General features: G+C 35.1%; 1 protein-coding gene across 4 annotated transcripts; it reads left to right on the top strand.

Moving 5' to 3' along the window:
- Window positions 1–1,705: 1,705 nt before the first annotated feature.
- Window positions 1,706–17,055, top strand: LOC130047868 (uncharacterized). 4 transcript variants are annotated; one of them, XR_008796678.1, is made up of 8 exons: window positions 1,749–1,830; window positions 6,558–6,623; window positions 6,834–6,929; window positions 9,011–9,082; window positions 11,915–11,998; window positions 12,908–13,022; window positions 15,521–15,644; window positions 16,242–17,055. XR_008796678.1 is itself a non-coding variant. In XM_056143509.1 (6 exons), the coding sequence occupies exons 1-6, from the start codon at window positions 1,815–1,817 to the stop codon at window positions 12,946–12,948; spliced, it is 375 nt and encodes a 124-aa protein (XP_055999484.1). In that variant the 5' UTR covers window positions 1,749–1,814; the 3' UTR covers window positions 12,949–15,252. The 4 variants fall into 4 exon arrangements, 1 of the variants encoding a protein (XP_055999484.1); XR_008796680.1 differs by lacking the exon at window positions 11,915–11,998 and having other exon boundaries at window positions 1,706–1,830; XR_008796679.1 differs by lacking the exon at window positions 6,558–6,623 and having other exon boundaries at window positions 1,751–1,830.
- Window positions 17,056–17,679: the final 624 nt, after the last annotated feature.

Raw genomic sequence — 17,679 nt, 5'->3', positions numbered from 1 at the left:
TAACAATCATCATTTTCATTCATATATCGATTCGATATATCGTTTTGAACTCGAAATATGACATCACAGAGTCCTCCACATCAACTTCGTACATAAATATTTTATCGAAAAACGATATTAATGACAAAGTAACAACTCGACTTTATGAGGAACGGGATGAATGACATAAGCTTTTACATCGTTAACTTCCCATATTTATGTAGCAATATTCCATTATTACCTGCACATGGTGTATATGAAAGGTGAATATAACGAACAGTGATCAATCTCATAACTCTCACAAGCATTACAAAATAGATATTTGGGCAAACACGGACCCCTGGACACACCAGAGGTGGATTCAGGTGTCCAAGAGGAGCAAGCATCCCCCGTTGACCTGTCACACCCGCCGTGAGCCCTATATCCTGATCAGGTAAAAGGAATTCGTATATACATCTCAACTGATTCGATATGCAATAGAATTTTCTGCGTATGATCAATTTTCTAATCGAGGCAGGCTACTGACAAACAAGCTGGTGTTTCATGGGTTTCAACAGTTTCGTTTAAAGTAAGCATTTCTCAAAATGTTTGGTCGTTATAATGATATATTTTGTGAAAACAACCTGGTATTGGGTCGAATGCTGCCTGATGTGTTTTGCACCGACTGTTAGACCGTTCTTTACACACTGGTTCTTTCTATATAACTTTGTTTACCTGATCGAGATATAGGACCCCGGTGGGTGTGACAGGTCGACAGGGAATGTTAATTTTACTTAGACACCGAATCCCAGCTCTGGTATTTGTGTTTCCAGGAGTCTGTGTTTGCCCAACTCTTTATTTTGCATTCTTGATAGAAGTTGTGAGATTGAACACTGTTTGTTATCTTCATATTTTCATTCATTAGGCTTACATGTCACAACTCGAGCAATGAGTTTTATGATAATGAAATTTAGCATATTTCAAGACTAAAAAAACTGTTTTAAAACATGTTTTGAAATACCAAGTAACTGTTAGAAAATGTACCTATGGTCCAGTTTTAAAGGACAACTTGTATATAATAAATAACATCCTTATCTGGATATTTTGCCTTTTTGCAGATGTTGACCACAATATAATCAGCATATTTTTTCTCGATGTTTTTTATTGCTGTTCTATTGCACAATAATCTGTTATTGCATACTGTGTACGTTGTACTGTGCATTGAGGTAAATAAATGAAAATACACAAAATGAAAAACCATTCGAAATATGTTCAATTAATGATACAAAGACACTCCAATTTAAACAATAACATGGACGTTGCATCGACAATGATAAAATTAAAATAAGTAATCAAAATATTCTAGATATAATCCCCGACTTACTTTTATGTTAGGCATCTTAGATATGAGAAACTTGGGTTCGAAATATGGTAAACAATGTATAGGAAAGTTAATTTTACTGACATGGAACAAATATTTAGCCTTGAGCATAGTAAACCACTTTATACCAAAATATAGATATTGCTAAAAGACTTCATACCTTACAATATCATGAAGAAATGTTTGTTGAGAAAAAATGCAACTTACACATGGTGCAGGAAAGCATCAATTCATGAATTTCTTAGATATGGTTGGTGCAAGCAAATCTCGTGCGCAGGAATTACGAACTATAAATTACAGAACCAATAACGGTCAAACAGAGACGGATCGCCTCGATTACTAACATGGTCTAAGAGAGATAAATCTAAATCCTTTGCGAATACATAACATTGGATATTCTATACAGTATCTCGGTAATGCATTATATGTTGCGATAAGGAAGTGCTAAAACAATATTTGATCCAGGGCATGAAACATGAGGAACATACTAGGTAGGCCAAGTATTTCTTAAACAATATCTTACGTAGAGTTCTAATTATTTTTTCTTATCAAATGAAGAATGCATTAGGTATGATTTGATGAATGAAAATACTAAATCAAGTTTCCCCCACTTTTTGTGATTCATCTTGAATAAGATTATTCTTCCATTGCACTGTATAGATATATACTCTGATAGCAGAAGTTATTGTTAACGCTATCAATTTGGTTTTGGATACTTGCACAGATTCTCAAAATTGTGTTGATAGAAGAGGTGAAGATAACGTACGGTGATCAATGTCACAAATCCTATAAAGAATAGAAAAGTAAGAATAGAGCGGACACGGACCTTTTGACACCCGAGATTGTACCTATTTTAACAGAAATATATCCTTTCGTTAAGGGTATACTAAGTTATGTTGGTATAAAGTAAATATACAATCTATTTTGACCTCTTATACATTCATTTCACAGATTGATTTTAAAGTTCCAACTTAACTTTTATACGAGTCCACTTCATTATTAAAATACGTGTTCGTAATCGTGTATCCTGTTTTAAAGGAAGGAAAACAAAGGAAAGGTTTATTATTGTCGAGATCTTTTTCTAACTCCACATATACATCTAGTTGTGATGCATATAGGTATGCATATGGCAACTGTTTTGCCATCAGGAATACACCACCATATGTTACTAATTCAGATAATTTTGCATATTCAGAAACTATTTAGAAGACAGCAGAGAATTAGCAATTGGAAGTCATGATAGCAGTTGATGTAAACCTTCATTTATAACATATATATTTATTTCATAGGAGGGAAGGGAGTGGTCAGGGGCGCGTTCATCTACCTCCACCAACTCTTTCCTACCCAGTCTCTTTTCTCTCTACTTCATACCGACTTAAATTCATTAGATTTCGTGGAAATGGATTTTTGTAGAATATATGGGTACCCATATTTCACGAATTTCAAACCAAAATGAAATGCACAGTTTTATATGATAATTCAATGTTGGAAAACCATGCGTGTATATACGAATTTGTTAATATCCACAATCAACGAAAATGGGTCCCGCAGTCCTCTCTTATCCCCCTTACTCTTTACTCATTCTCCTCGATCGTCCTTTAAGTGACCATTAAATTCAGGATATCAAAAAACAAAAGGTTCTGGCAGTAGTTGATGTGAAGAATTATGAATTATATTCTTATTGGTATTCTGAGGTGGGTAGGGCCTCCTCAAGCTTGTCTTTTCCTCCTTCTCTCGCCCTTTCCTTCCTTCTCTCACTCATTGCTCGCCTTTTCCTACCCCAAGAAAGTAATGATTTAATAAGAGCGCAAAAAATTGAAGATCAAAAGTCATTATAGTAGTTGCTGTGACATTTTATGAATTACATATTCGTTATTATAGGACATGGGGAAAGAGGTCCTTACCTCACTGCCCGCGCTCTTTCTTTCTCTTTTCCGTTAGTTTCCACTTCTAAGTCCCTCCTCCTTATTTTCATCTCCTCTCCGCTTTCTTCACTCCCGTTATCCGTGTCTTTTCTTACTCCTATACACATGTTTTTATTAAGTGAAATTAAAAAAATGGGGAATTGGACGTTTATGTATTGCATGATTTTGACTTCCAATCATATAACTTTTCTGACGTCACAGCGCTGATGAAATTAGCATATGAGATTGTGAGATTGATCACCGTTCGCTGTCTTCCACCTTTCACTGTAAGCTATTTTATAACAAATTGTATGACGACTTTATGATTTTTAAGAGTACCTTTTTTTATTGGATATAGAAAGTTCTTTCGGGTCTTCTTTTTTCAGATTTCTTCAGCTATAGTTATTCTAAAAAAGTTTTAAGGTTTCCAATCTCATGTGACGTCACAGGTTTATAGGTCCTTAATTAATCAAACTTTATACAAAATAGAATTATATCTTGTGTGGGTCTTTCATTCACTGGGAACATTAAACAATTGGTAGACTATTTGATGCTGAAAGTTTGTATTTTCTATAAATAAATATTTATGTATATTGAAACATGGTGTCAAGGACAATGGTTCCTTTGCTTGTTATTTTCTCTATAACATAATTTCCTTGATATCCACAATTAATTCATATATATTTATATTGAAGTATTTATTTGAAATTTTCAAAACGAATACGATCAATTCAGCGTAACAAAAGAAAAGACCTACAGGGGAGACAATTCTGCGTAACAAAGGAAAAGACCTATAGAGGAGAGAACAATTTTCCAGAAAAAAGTCAAATTGTTATGAAAGGCAAAGATAACGAATATGATCAATGAAAGGTGAAGATAACGAACAATGATCAATCTCATAGCTCTGACAAGCAATACAAAATATATAGCTGGGCAAACACGGACCCCTGGATATACCAGAGGTGGGATCAAGTTTCTTTAGTTATTTTCTGTCGTACATATATTTGAAATTTTCATTTTGAACCTATGATTCATTATCTACAATATTGAAATTAATCTTCAAAGTGAAAATTAACCTACAGGGCATTTGTCTCATATAAGCAAATATTTTGACAGGAATTTTGGCTTTTAAGGCTTTCAAGGCAGGTCTGCCTATAAGATTTTTTTAGATAATTTGATACGTTACAATCCTTATAGTATTTTAAGGGGCATCCCTTCCTTGGGGTAAAATGCACAAAAAAGACCAAACAAAAACAAACCGACCTAAACTTAGGGGAAATGTTTTTCAAAACCTGGTTCATATTTACACGGGTATTACTTGTGCTAAGACTAGCTCATTCAACTACATCGCTTTCTATCATGGTCCACATCACCTCAGGCAATAGTTTTACATCTTTCGTTTAATTTCACCTTTTCAACTCGTTATTAAAGCAAAACAAACTGTAACTGGCGGTAAATGAATATAATCGCATCGTATCAGGGTGGATCTGAGGCAATAAACCGGTCAAATCAGCAGAAAAAACTAAATTGATGGATTGTTGTCTTTTGAAAAGTAATCTCCAATGTACTCTGACCTCAGAGGTCACCAATTAGGAAAAATACAAAAGAGAGGTTCTGCATGAATGTCTGATTGGTAAACAATTTAACACGCAAATTTTATAGCAAATTCATTATCAAAATGTCCGAGCATACGACGATTGCGTCCGAGGGTATACGAAACGCTCAGTGTAGGTGCATGTATGCTCTCAAACAATATTCTCTTGTTTGTTTTGCTGAAGTTTTCTTCAGATCTATGGAATTATATTATTCATACCGCGTTAATTGATGCATACATAGATAGTTGATAAATACCGTTAGTTACAGCCTGTGTTTACTTTAATTTTGCATAAAACTGTGTATATTTTTCTTCAGTAATCTAATCAACAAACATGTTCATTCTTTATATAAAAAGCATTTATGTGAAATCAAGTTCCCTGCACACAAAAACAATCAAGTGGAGCTATGTCTCGAGGTGGAAGGCTTTGTTCAGGGACATTGATAATTCGTTCTGTTTTCTTAAGTACATTGTACACGTACCATGTATAAAAAAAAATATAAGTTTCGGTAAAGTTTCTAAACTGCTGGATTACACAACAGTAACACCACTCCCTTTGATTCTTAATCAATGACTTGTTTTACTGTTGGACGAAAAATATTTACTATTAAGTAATTTGCCCCCAGATTGTCGCAAACAATGCATGTATCATTCACCACGTGCATTGTAGTGTAAGGTATTTATTAAAAGTCTTCTATATATTAGTTAGTAACACTACGATGTATGAAAAACAACTTATTGCATTCATTTGACCTAAGTCATAAATGGATACTCTTTTTGTAAAGACTAAAACCAAATCCGGCCCAATATGTTTTGTCTTTGCAACTCCGAATTGGTCCTTTATCAAATGCATTTTAACCTGTTTTATGCATTTTTATTATGCTGTTTAACGAAAAGTGCGGCTCTCAGATGCTGACACATACTTTTGTTTATATATGTTTGAAATCTTTTTAAAAAAGTAACAGCATGTACATTATCCCATGTTATTGATTAAATCAAAATATTGACATCACCGCAGTTTTTCTGCTCTCAACACACATGAAGTTAAAGGAAGATGGAGTTATTTAAAGTGAATCATACTGATAATGTAGAAATCTACTATTACTGAAACATAATATACGATCATTCTCTTTATGTAATAACCAAAACAAATGAAACTATCTGGTGTAATTTTGAATCAAAATTTAAATTTGACCACTGTGAATTTTTGAAAACCGTTGAAGTACAATGATTATCATTACGGCAAGTAGGAGAGGTTGAGTAATGATGAAATATTTCATGTTAGGTAATCTTTAGCAAAATATAATCCATGATAACCAGGATCTCGTTGAAGACTTTACAAAGAGCAATGTATGCATAAAACTGTGAATACAAAGAGCAATGTATGCATAAATGTTATCGAACAAATATTTAATATGATATCGAGACTTAATGGCTAATTATGCAAATTGAGCCATGTCAACTTTTTTAAAGGCAAGTTACATGTTTAGGATTTTCAATGAAAATAAGAATTTACGAAATTCTCAACCAATGGCTTTGATTTCAAAATCAATAATTCACAATGAAAACTCTCAGGAAGCAAAACAAGGACGGCCTAATTTCGTTTATAAAACGCAATTGTGGTGGCTGAGCAATATTTTATTTTTCAATGCGACACCTTGATGCTACTATATTTATATATATCTACTCGCTGATAAAATCCATGCCCTTTTCTTTATAGTGATTTTCTGCTTCATATATGGAGAATTTACTTTGTTGAGCATGACGTATACAGATATTTGTTCTGGTAAGAAACTCAATGTTATAAGCATCTTTTTGTGTTTCAGTTGTACTTGTAAGCCTTATACGAAGAGACGAAGTTCAGATAACTTTTTAATGACTTGAATTCTACTTTTGAGAACGTCAATGTACTGAATACTGTATCACTGTAAATAACTCCTGTAATGTTAATGTACTGAATACTGTATAACTGTAAATAACTCCTGTGCCTTAACAGTTTGTGTGACCAATGACGATGATTATTACCATGGTGATGATGATTATAGTGGTGACTATACATGTGAAACGTGTGACAAAATACACAGAGTGAAAGGTAAGAAGCAAAAAAGTTCATGCTTCGAATGTATTCAAGTACGAAAAAGACGTCCATTGTGCAATATTTCTCAATCTGATACTGATGCATTTAAGTGTTGAAATCACGAGAACAAAAAGAATATGAGATATTGATTTTATGAAGTGTTTTTTTTTAACATAGGCGATATAGAACCCTTTTATAACAATTTAACTGTAAGGTATTGGTTATAATGTAGACATTTAAAGAAATATATTGCAAGATAAACACCCTATAACCACTTTTTAAGAGTACTAGTAGAACATTCGCTACGTAGCTGGGAGCTCCTGTGGGGATCCGGGTAAGAGTAGGTCGTCAGTACCCCTTGTTTGTCGTAAGAAGCGACGAAATGGAGCGGTCTTTCGGATGAATCCGCAAATATTGAGATCCCGTTTCACAGCAAGTGTGGCACAATAAAGATCTCTCAATGCTCAAAGGTCGTAAGTGCCGAGCACAGGCCCAAGTTTTGCAGCACTTCACCGGGAATGTGACATCTCCATGTGAGTGAAATATTCTCGAAAGGGACGTTAAATAATATACAATAAATCAATCATTCTTAGGTGTTATGGGTCAGAATTCCCTATATAATACAACAGCAGAGTTTACTAAGATTTATTTACAATTTATAGTTGAAAAGATAATTGTAACAACAGCAAAATACTAACTTACAGTCGTTAAATATCAAAATCCGTGCTGAACTGAATGTATGCACACGAAATAGTTAATTCCAGAATCCTACTTCCCAGTTATGTTCCAAAAAGCGCTTGTCTAACCTATTTTTTTTATCATAAAAATTAACAGCTATATTTAGCTCTAAAACTTCATAGTTATTTCGGATTTCAAACATTTCGGTTGAGCATCACTGAAGTGACATTATTTGTCGAAATGCACATCTGGTGCATCAAAATTGGTACCGTATAAGTTTTACATATTAAGAAGGAATTTTTTAGTACAATCTTGAATGACATAGATGCAACCATTCTAAAGAAGTAAAGATGATCTCTAGAACAATATATGCCACAGGTGTCAAGTGAGTGCAAGTAGTACACAACATAGACGGGAGGTGATGAGTTCAAGCCCCGCTTGATCCTTCGCCAAACACTTTGTACTTGCAAATGAAAATCATAGGTCTTTCGGATATGACCTTAAAAGCGGAAGTCTCGTCTTACGACGGGTGTTGGAACGTTAAAGAACTCTCACTACTACGACTCTGAACATGGGTCTAAATTTGCGGCACTTTACTTACATATGGTGACATCTCAGTATGAGTGAAAAATTCTCTACAGGACGTAAAACAAACAGCCAACCAAACCCTATAATCTCCTATTGTCGAGTAACTGCGAAATTGCATTTCAAATTCTCCTCACCAGGCGATTGGCCAAAGAATGCGGAACCACGGGAATGGTATGTACAAAGTTATATTGTTCTGGATGATATTGAAGACGTCGAAAAGGAATCGAATGCCCTCTGCAAAACCGACACACCCACTTTTTCCAATGAGTTTTAAGAATTGTTTCTTCCTTTCACCTATGTAAAATTCATTACATTCTGACATTTTATGACGTAAGAGACGTCCTTTGTTTCACGTGACACATTTGCGTTCATTTAAATCTATTCATATTATGTCCAGTTTCTTTCGTCAAATGTCGGAATGCAATCCAGAGAACATAGAACAATTTGAGTATGAGATCATGCATACCCAGAAAAGTTTTATAGCTCTGAATCTGAATATTAAATACACATTTGTTATCCGTATAGGCAGAAATCATTAGAGGACACGCATGCACAGAAATACTGTATACTCAGACAAATCTTCCCAAAACTAGTCACCTTCATCCGTCCGATAGTGTTTGAAATATATATATTGTGTTGACTTAAGTATAACTTATGAATATAGTTTGATACATACTTCTAGGTCGTCAAACCGCTGATAATTTGGAGAGGGTGATTTGTTTGTGCGTGGGTTTTTTTCCTAACAGATGTCATGGATTTAGAGGTACAAATGTGTAGAAAAAAGAAGCAATATTGACACAATATTTTTAACATTAATTACTATTTTTCAGATCGGTTTTGTCGTAGATGGCGTACTACACCTACTTGTCCCGATTCATCTACAAACATTCCTACTACGTCAGGTATGTATATCATTAAACAATAGAAGTGATTTTTTAAATCTATGATAGTTGTCATGCATCTATTTATATTTCAGAGGTGCCTGTTCTTCATTCATAAAGCAATTTGTCGAGCTTACCATGTAATTTATATCAAATCCTTGTTGGCGGGGGATAGGAAAATATTATAAAGGGCAATATTTGCTGAATCCTGTTAATGTTTTCAAGTCAAAGCCAAATTATGATTAATGGTTTGAGGCAATTACTATACATTTTGTTTGAGTATGTCGCAGTAAAATAAATGCACGAGGTTACATAGACGTGTCTTTGGTTACCTCTAAATCAGTAAAAAGGGTAGTTGAAAGGTTATCATAATGACGAGAGTTTGGTAGTATTGTCATAAATTTTGGGGAATTATTTTCTTAATTACTACATGGAAGGAGATTTTGAAACTAAAAAGAAAAACAGGTGTCATGGTCCTTATCATTGAACTTTATTGTATTAAAATTGACGGTTTTTTTGCACTTCAAATCCTTTGCTAGTTTTACCATTCAAACGCATTTACTGCATGTAGCTGTGTCTGTTTATATCAATACAGCATAAGCAATGAATAACAATATATACTCATGTCTTCTTAAAAGAAGTTCAACGTTAGCAGATTTTAAATAAATGATGCCATTTTTGCATTTAAAATATGAAAAAAAAAATATATTATCGAATTTAAGACTTCAAAACAACATAGGAGAAGTATTCTCAGTTTTTGAAATTGTACAAGTTATATAATCTTGCCTCAAAAATTAAAATGGAATTTAAAAACGAAGGCTAAAGACCGAAGTATATGCAAAAATGCTCAATCGAATTTTCGGGTAATTCATATAAACATTTCAAGAATCGGTGTTCAGGTGGAGAAAAATGTATCACCCAAAAGTAATGAATTTACAACATTTGAATTAGTTCCAAGTCTCGACTACATACACTTAGGGATAGAACAGTTGACGATACTTTGGATAACACAGAAAATTCGTGCTGATTTAGAGATTTTTGATTAAACAATCTTTCCTCCACGACATATAGTTCTTTCCTAACCCTTTTAAAATTTGAATTGTCATTCAAATTTTCAACTGCAAAGGTTTGCATGATAAATGTAAAATATGTTTAGACCAATGAAAAGGTGAAGCTAGCAAACAATGATAAATTTCATAACTGTTATAAGGAATACACAATTAAGAGTTGGGCAAACATAGATATATGAAATAATGAAATAAACATTGAAACGGTAAGTAGACAGTTATAACAAATTACTGATGTGTATTATGTTTTTGTCATCGACTGATATGTAGCGCAAGAAATGACACAGAATAAAATAAGAATTTGTTCGGTGAATGCCGATCACGTCTTGTGTGACTGGTCGAGAGGGGGATTGTTGCTCTTCCTAGGCTCTTGATCCCACCTCTGATTTATCGAGGGGCCCGTGTTTGCCCAACTATCTATATTGTATTGCTTATACCAATTGGGATTGATCACTGTTCGTTATCTTCACCTTTTCATGATGGAAATATATTTTCGTTGTGACAATTTTCAACTGCAGGGATGATTTACATTTTTGTATGTTCTATTTTTGATGGATTATACATATAGATAGCAAAGCCCCCCCCCCCCCAAAAAAAAAAACCCCCACCAAACCCGAAACAAACATTGTGCGGAACTTATATTAAATCATTCAAAGACCATGTCGAAGTACTTAAAATGTTTCTGTGATAGCTTGAATTGACAGTTATATTCTCGGTTTTAAGGGCAAAATGAATTAATATCAAGGACATGACACACACGGAGCACTGTAGACATTAGACGTTGGGGTAGGTGCCGTATGAGAAATCAGTATCTCCTACTGACTGCCGTAAGGCCTCTGTCTTAATGAATTGTTGTCCAATACCTATCATTTTTGCTATTTCAAACTATTAATGAATGCTTATATAGATTTATTTCTTCAGTCAGGTGAACGTAAGCAAATCATTTCAGGCGCACGGCGGGTGTGACCGGTCAACAAGGGATGCTTACTCCTCCTAGGCACCTGATCCCACCTCTGGTGTGTCCATTGGTCCTTGTTTGCCCAACTATCTATTTTGTATTGCTTATAGGAGTTATGAGATTGATCACTGTTCGTTATCTTCACCTTGCATTTTGCACTGAATCTCAGTAGTAGAGCGTTCGCATCATGAAGTCGGGAGTTTGACTGATTGATTGATTGAATATTGTTTAACGTCCCTCTAGAGAATATTTCACTCATATGGAGACGTCACCATTGCAGGAGTTTGAGCCACGCTAGTTTTATGGCAGCGTCAAACCTAAGGCAAAGACATAAGTACTGATTGCTCCTTCGCTAAAATAATCGACATTTAGAAATGAGAGTCACATACCACGTGTTACGGTTATGGCCTTAAACAGGGGATCTATTTCGCGGCAGGCATTGGCACGCTAACAAACCATCACTACTACGGCCCAAAGCGTTAAGAATAGGCTTAAATTTGGGGTACTTCACCTACAGCTAGTGCCATTTCAATATAAGTGAAAAAGTCTCGACGGGACGTGACACAAATGAAGAAACACATGTGAAGCGACAAATTAAAAACAATTGTGTTTCAGAATCAGTGTCATATAATGTGACACCACAGTCTGGTTCAGAGGAGTATCTATTAGACACGTTAAGTGGTGGATACAATATTTCTCAATCTGAACCTGTGTTTATTCAAGAAACGATGCTTTAGTGCACACGTGCTCATAGCTTCATTATCAAATGGTATATAAGTTATACCACTACAAAGTGCATTAATCAAATCCTGTTAAATGTATTTCTAGATCGTGTACCATGTCCAACGCCGACTCTTACAAATGGAATTTCTGATGAAGGGACTGCAGTGTTAACCTGCTCTTCCAATAAAGGTATGCCATCTTCTGCAATGATATGACAATGTTTTATATTTGCTTATTTCCCCCATTTTTGTGTATGAACCTTCATTTGTTTTCTTTAATGAATGTCATATTTCATTCTGACACTATTGCTGTCATTTTAAGTAAAAACAAGCTTCGGTGAGCTGTTTTGTTGTAAGATGAACACAATGAGACATAAAAGTATATCTGTTAATTGAAAACTACACCGAAGCATTGCATGTGGGAACAGTTTTCTTTAAGGATTATTACTTTGTACTAAAATACTTGATGTTGATTTCAGACCTTAACATTGATCTATGCGTTTTCGCAACATCACTTTCATAGCGTTTCCGCTTATATTTGTTTTCTTACAATCTTTAAATTTGCAGACATAATTGAATGAGTGCTGTGTAACATGGAAGTATTAGATGGTCGGTGAAATTGATGTTCGATAACTCTGTATCCTTGTGAGTGATACAACCAATTTGTTTACGCTGGGAATTTGAATTTCGTCACCCCAGTTACAACGTAACTTGATTGCGTTGTGTATATTTTAGTCGTAGTGTGGGCCGTTCATGTGATATAATCATTTGAACTCAAAATGAATCATTCAAGTAGTTTTATGATATCATGGTTGATTTTATAGAAAATCATTTAAGCAATAATTTACTGTTCCCAATTACTCAGATACTCTGGAATAGACATATATCATGTTTTCATTTATTTCAACTTGAACTGTGAAAGAAAGAAAAAACTTGAATGTGAACTTGACAGTACACTTTTTATTTACTATGTATAAAATGTCTCTGCTCAAGTTGTGACGAAGAAAAATGATAACCTGCTCTATGTTAACAGTTTTAATTTTTCCTTATTAATATATGTAAAAATTATTGATGAGGGTTTGACAAATGTTCTACACAGAGAACTCCGTGGGATCTATCGTGGGAGCGGGTATAGGATGAGCTGTATTCGCAGCTGGTGTTACTGTCTTGGTTTTCGTTTGTGGTTGTCAGAGAAGAGAGCGATTACAGAAGAGGTATATAGTTTTAGTATGTTTTAACTCACCTGAGCCACAGCCTCAAGAGAACATTTCCCAAGTAAGTTTTTATTCAATCGGAAAAATGTTATTGAGGCAATTATAAAAGCAGGAAATTACTGTTTGTCCTTTTATAATTCAATATTTATTAGATTCAGGGGCGGATGCAGGAATTGCGGTTACGGGGGAAGCCACTTTATGAGACAGTGGGTATTGGGGCCGCCTTGAGGAAGCTCCTGGAATATACAGATTTTATAGGGCTTGAAATATGACTTCTATTTAAGTCATTTGTCCTATTTTCTATCATCTTTAATAAAATGAAATTAGTAAAATGACGCAAATTTTAAGGGTTTTCTTGAAACCATTAAGTTCTCCCAATAAAGTAATTCAAGAAATCAAAATATTTTTGTCATTTATTTCTCCAATAGTGGAAGAAATGATTGCTTCTTTTATCGTTTAGTACATTTTTCTAAACAAGATATCACGATTTTCCTTAAATTTGAAAATTTAAATCTGCCACTGAGATTGATTATATGTGTAGTAGATAAAGGCTTTAGATGACTTCTTTTCTAATGATTACAAACTAAAATTGCTATTCTTTGCTATATTAGTGCAAATCTGAATAGATGCTGTCAAAAAAGTAAGACCCACAGGCAAGTGTTTCCCTTTAGATATACTAATATTCGTTGTATATGTGTAACTAGGTTGGTTGGCTGGTTGGTTGATTATATATTGTTTAATGTCCGGTTCGACAAATTTTCACTCATATTGTAGTGCCCGGCAGCCAAAAGTTTTATTTTCGGTCGGCTTGGTTTTTATATTAGTGTGTCCTTGTTTGCTTTCCACACTTTCGCGGTGAAAGTTTTAACAACATATTTGCTACTCTGTCCCCTCCTATGGAGTCAGTAAATTGTTGTTTACTTATACATGTGTAATTTACACCTTTAAGCACTGTCTATTGTTGATGATGTTTTGTTGCCTCGTGTTATCGCACAATATGGCGCGCAGCACAGAACATAATTTTTCTTACTTAGTTTGTAACTGTGTTTCTTTTTGTTTGTAGTGTTTTACCCTCTTCCAAAAGGAGTGTTTTTCTTCAATAAAGACTGTAACTGAATGCATATAGAGAAACCACCATTGCTGGTGAAAGGCAAAATTTAGGCCTATGATCGGCGCAAGTCGCTTACTGTCTTTAAGCAGGAAGGGATCTTTATCGTGCCACACCTGCTGTCACACGAGGCCTCAGTTTTGCGGTTTTATCTGAAGGACCGCCTCATTTAGTATCCTCTTTCGAAAAAACAAGGGATACTGGGTATCTATTCTAACCCAGATCCCCAATAATTACCATATAACATATCCTGTGCCATATGATTATATTCTTGCTGCAAATATCAAGATGCATTGAGTATTTTGTTGGTCATGTGTCATGGGAGTCATCCTAAACCCCATTTCGTAATGGTTGAAATATATTTAAAACATTTGAGGTCCCGGTACCTAAACCATATCATTACATTCCTGCTGCATATATCACGATGCATTGATTATTCTGATGGGAGAGTGCCTCGGAGTCATCCCAACTCCTATCATTTTTTGATAGTTCAAATATTTTTATTAAAATGGTTGACACTCTAACTGCCATAATTTTTTTGATAGTTCAAATCAGGGTAGAGATAACTCCTTTGACCAATGGAAGGGGGGGGGGTGATTTCATTTTTATTCAGTACGAGTGCATACTGTAAACGAAATCCTCATCTCCCACGATGTTGAAATAACATTTTTCTCGAGCGCTTGTGCACATCCACCATAAATGTCACTCTCTCCTGAATATGCATTAAAAATCACCGTTTCCCTTACACTGATTAGACCAGTACTCCCTTAATACCAGTGTATGATTTGTCGAAATTGTCAATTATTTTTATTTTTCATAGTTTATCATACACATGTACAAGTAAGACGAAAATACTCTAATGCACCATTAGGCATAATAATGCGAACGTTTCTTAAAATAATCCGCAAGTATCTTCGCGATTTTGTTGATACTCATCAACCCCGGGATCGGGACCGGAATGTACTTTTCGTTTTACACTGGAATATATTGGACAATTATATTACACAAACTCAAGAACCTGAATTCTACAATTTGTCATTCTAAGATTTTTTTTATAACTGTACCCTGTTTGAAGTAAGTTAGATTCAAGTTTGTTCATGCCATAATTCTTGGTGTCAGAGAGGGTGGGGATGGGGTTGGGGTGGGGTGGGGTGTTGGTGGTTACAAAGCGAGTTATTAGTATAACATTATATGTGTGAGCAAGGTGACTTGGGTGAGCGTTATGAACTATTGGACTTAATCTTATTACGAGTAATTGTGTTTCTAATGGAGAGAGTGTTAGTGAAGACAAGTTTTAGTTGATGTTATAAACTTACTCTAACTTATGACAGAAACTCTCGACTTCAATTTGAAACTTCCTCTTCTCATTTGAATTTGTATACATACTTAGACAGGCGCTGTCACAAGCTGTGGGAAATCCCACCTACCACACTGAGGACGGTAAGGAGAAACAATTAATTCAAGATAAGGGCGACAGGAAAAGCGCAGTGTATAACGAAATCATCGACGAAATGGTAATGTGTAATTCAAATCATTTCTTGTTAGTTTAGCAATGAAAGAAACTATCAGGGTTCACAATATTTGATTTAGAATGAAATATATGAAGAGAATGGTCTTAAACCGACAGACAAGATTCAGAAATTCGCATGCGTTCTGTAATTAGTAACGCAGTGTCGAAGCTGATATACCGTTTTAAAGCTCATTTCACACATTCACGGATGAGACACCGGGTCACCCCGGACTGTCAATCCGTGACACCGTGTACAAACCGTAGGGAAACTGGCGTTTTCCGTGTTTGCATGGTGATAAGACCGTGTTGACAACGGTGTTGCGACGTCACAGAACCCAAAAGCGCCGGATCACCCCTGATGCCTAGTATTTTGTATTCGGCGTTGACCGGCTCCTCATCCGTGAATGCGTGATAGGCACTTAGGTTGCAGTTTGTACACGAGAATCCTGATTTTAAATTTCCCAGGGAATGACCTCTTCGGAAAGTCTCATCCATGTAATCACATATGCTAAAATTTCATTGTTTTAATATATCAAAATTCAATAGATATTCCAACATATAAAGTTAGACTTACTATCTACGGCAAATTTCTTTGTTTTAGCCAACGCATTCACAGGACACATTCACACAAAAACAAGTGGTAGCACTTGAACCTGGTGTGTACGATCTGTTGAAAGAAACTGATATTTCAGACAGGAGCGAATACTATGACCATGCAAAACCAGTTCCTTCTCAAACCACACAGTCTGATGGATACGAAAGTGTACAGATAGGAATCGGAGGTATCTCTGATCACCAAGGAGAAAATATTGAGGGAAAAAGACAACCGCTGGGCAGTGATGAATACTTCGTACTAGAGGAGAAGGGACCGTAATAGCTGATACCTTCTATCGCCGTCTCCGTGGAATATCAGCAGATGTTTAATTCATAATACGTATTATATTGACAAATGATGCATCAAACATTTTGAAAAAAAATGGTTGATCAAGATATAAGACCCACAGTAGATGTGAGCCGTCAACGAGGAATGCTAACTCCTCCTATCCACCTGATCCCACCTCTGGTGTGTCCAGGGGTCTTTTTTTGTACTTCTCTTAATTTTGTATTCTTAAGTTGTGAGATTGATCACTGTTCGTCATCTTCACGTTTTCATAAAATAGATTGAGATATCGACTATAATGATTAGTAATAGACTTGCATAAACTGTATCTACGTATAATCTATGTCTGAACATTGTTAAAAAGTACATCTGATCCAAGTACATGTATCTTATACTGATAAACAAACGTTGCCAATACACTCCGAAAACGCTTGCTCCAAAGTTACTGTTTGCACCCTTAGTATTGTTTCATGTGTGAGGTGAATTCCGGGAGTTATAATGGAATCTTATTTGATAAATAAGTATCGTAAAATCATTTTCGTTTTCGATAAACTACCCTGAAATTGCAAAATAAGAGTACAGTATCGGACACGCTATGGCGGATTTAAGTCAGTTTCCCTCTTTCTTCATGGCAACTTAAGATACTATGGTATGAAGTAGATCCGTTGTTTATAGATGCTTGATTTTGATCTTACACAGGGAAGAAGTTTTGATAATTGTTGAATTAATAAAATATGCCTGTTCGTTTCTTCAATAAGTGATTTCAGTCTTGAATCAGCCTCATGAAAATATCCAGAAGCGCCCAGAAAGAGGCAACCTTTCAGGCAATGTTGCATTTCCATACGTGTATACTGATTTATATCAGAGGTGATTTCCTATGCAAAATCAACTGAATATAACTTTATTTCATTGACATTAAGTGCTACAGTTTACAATATAAAATCGGCAGTAATGAAAATGAACATCAAAAGAGAGAGAGAGAGAGAGAGAGAGAGAGAGAGAGAGAGAGAGAGAGAGAGAGAGAGAGAAATAAAGAGAGAGAGAGAGAGAGAGAGAGAGAGAGAGAGAGAGAGAGAGAGAGAGAGAGAGAGAGAGAGAGAGATGTGGTCAACAACAAGTAATCGATCATAAGATTTTCTGTTTTAATTTATTTTGTCCA

Source organism: Ostrea edulis, chromosome 7 (assembly GCF_947568905.1).
Source record: "Ostrea edulis chromosome 7, xbOstEdul1.1, whole genome shotgun sequence".
NCBI classification, from domain to species: Eukaryota; Metazoa; Mollusca; class Bivalvia; order Ostreida; family Ostreidae; genus Ostrea; species Ostrea edulis.
Note: the sequence above shows the minus strand (reverse complement) of the source record. Positions and strands in the feature narration are given on the sequence as shown.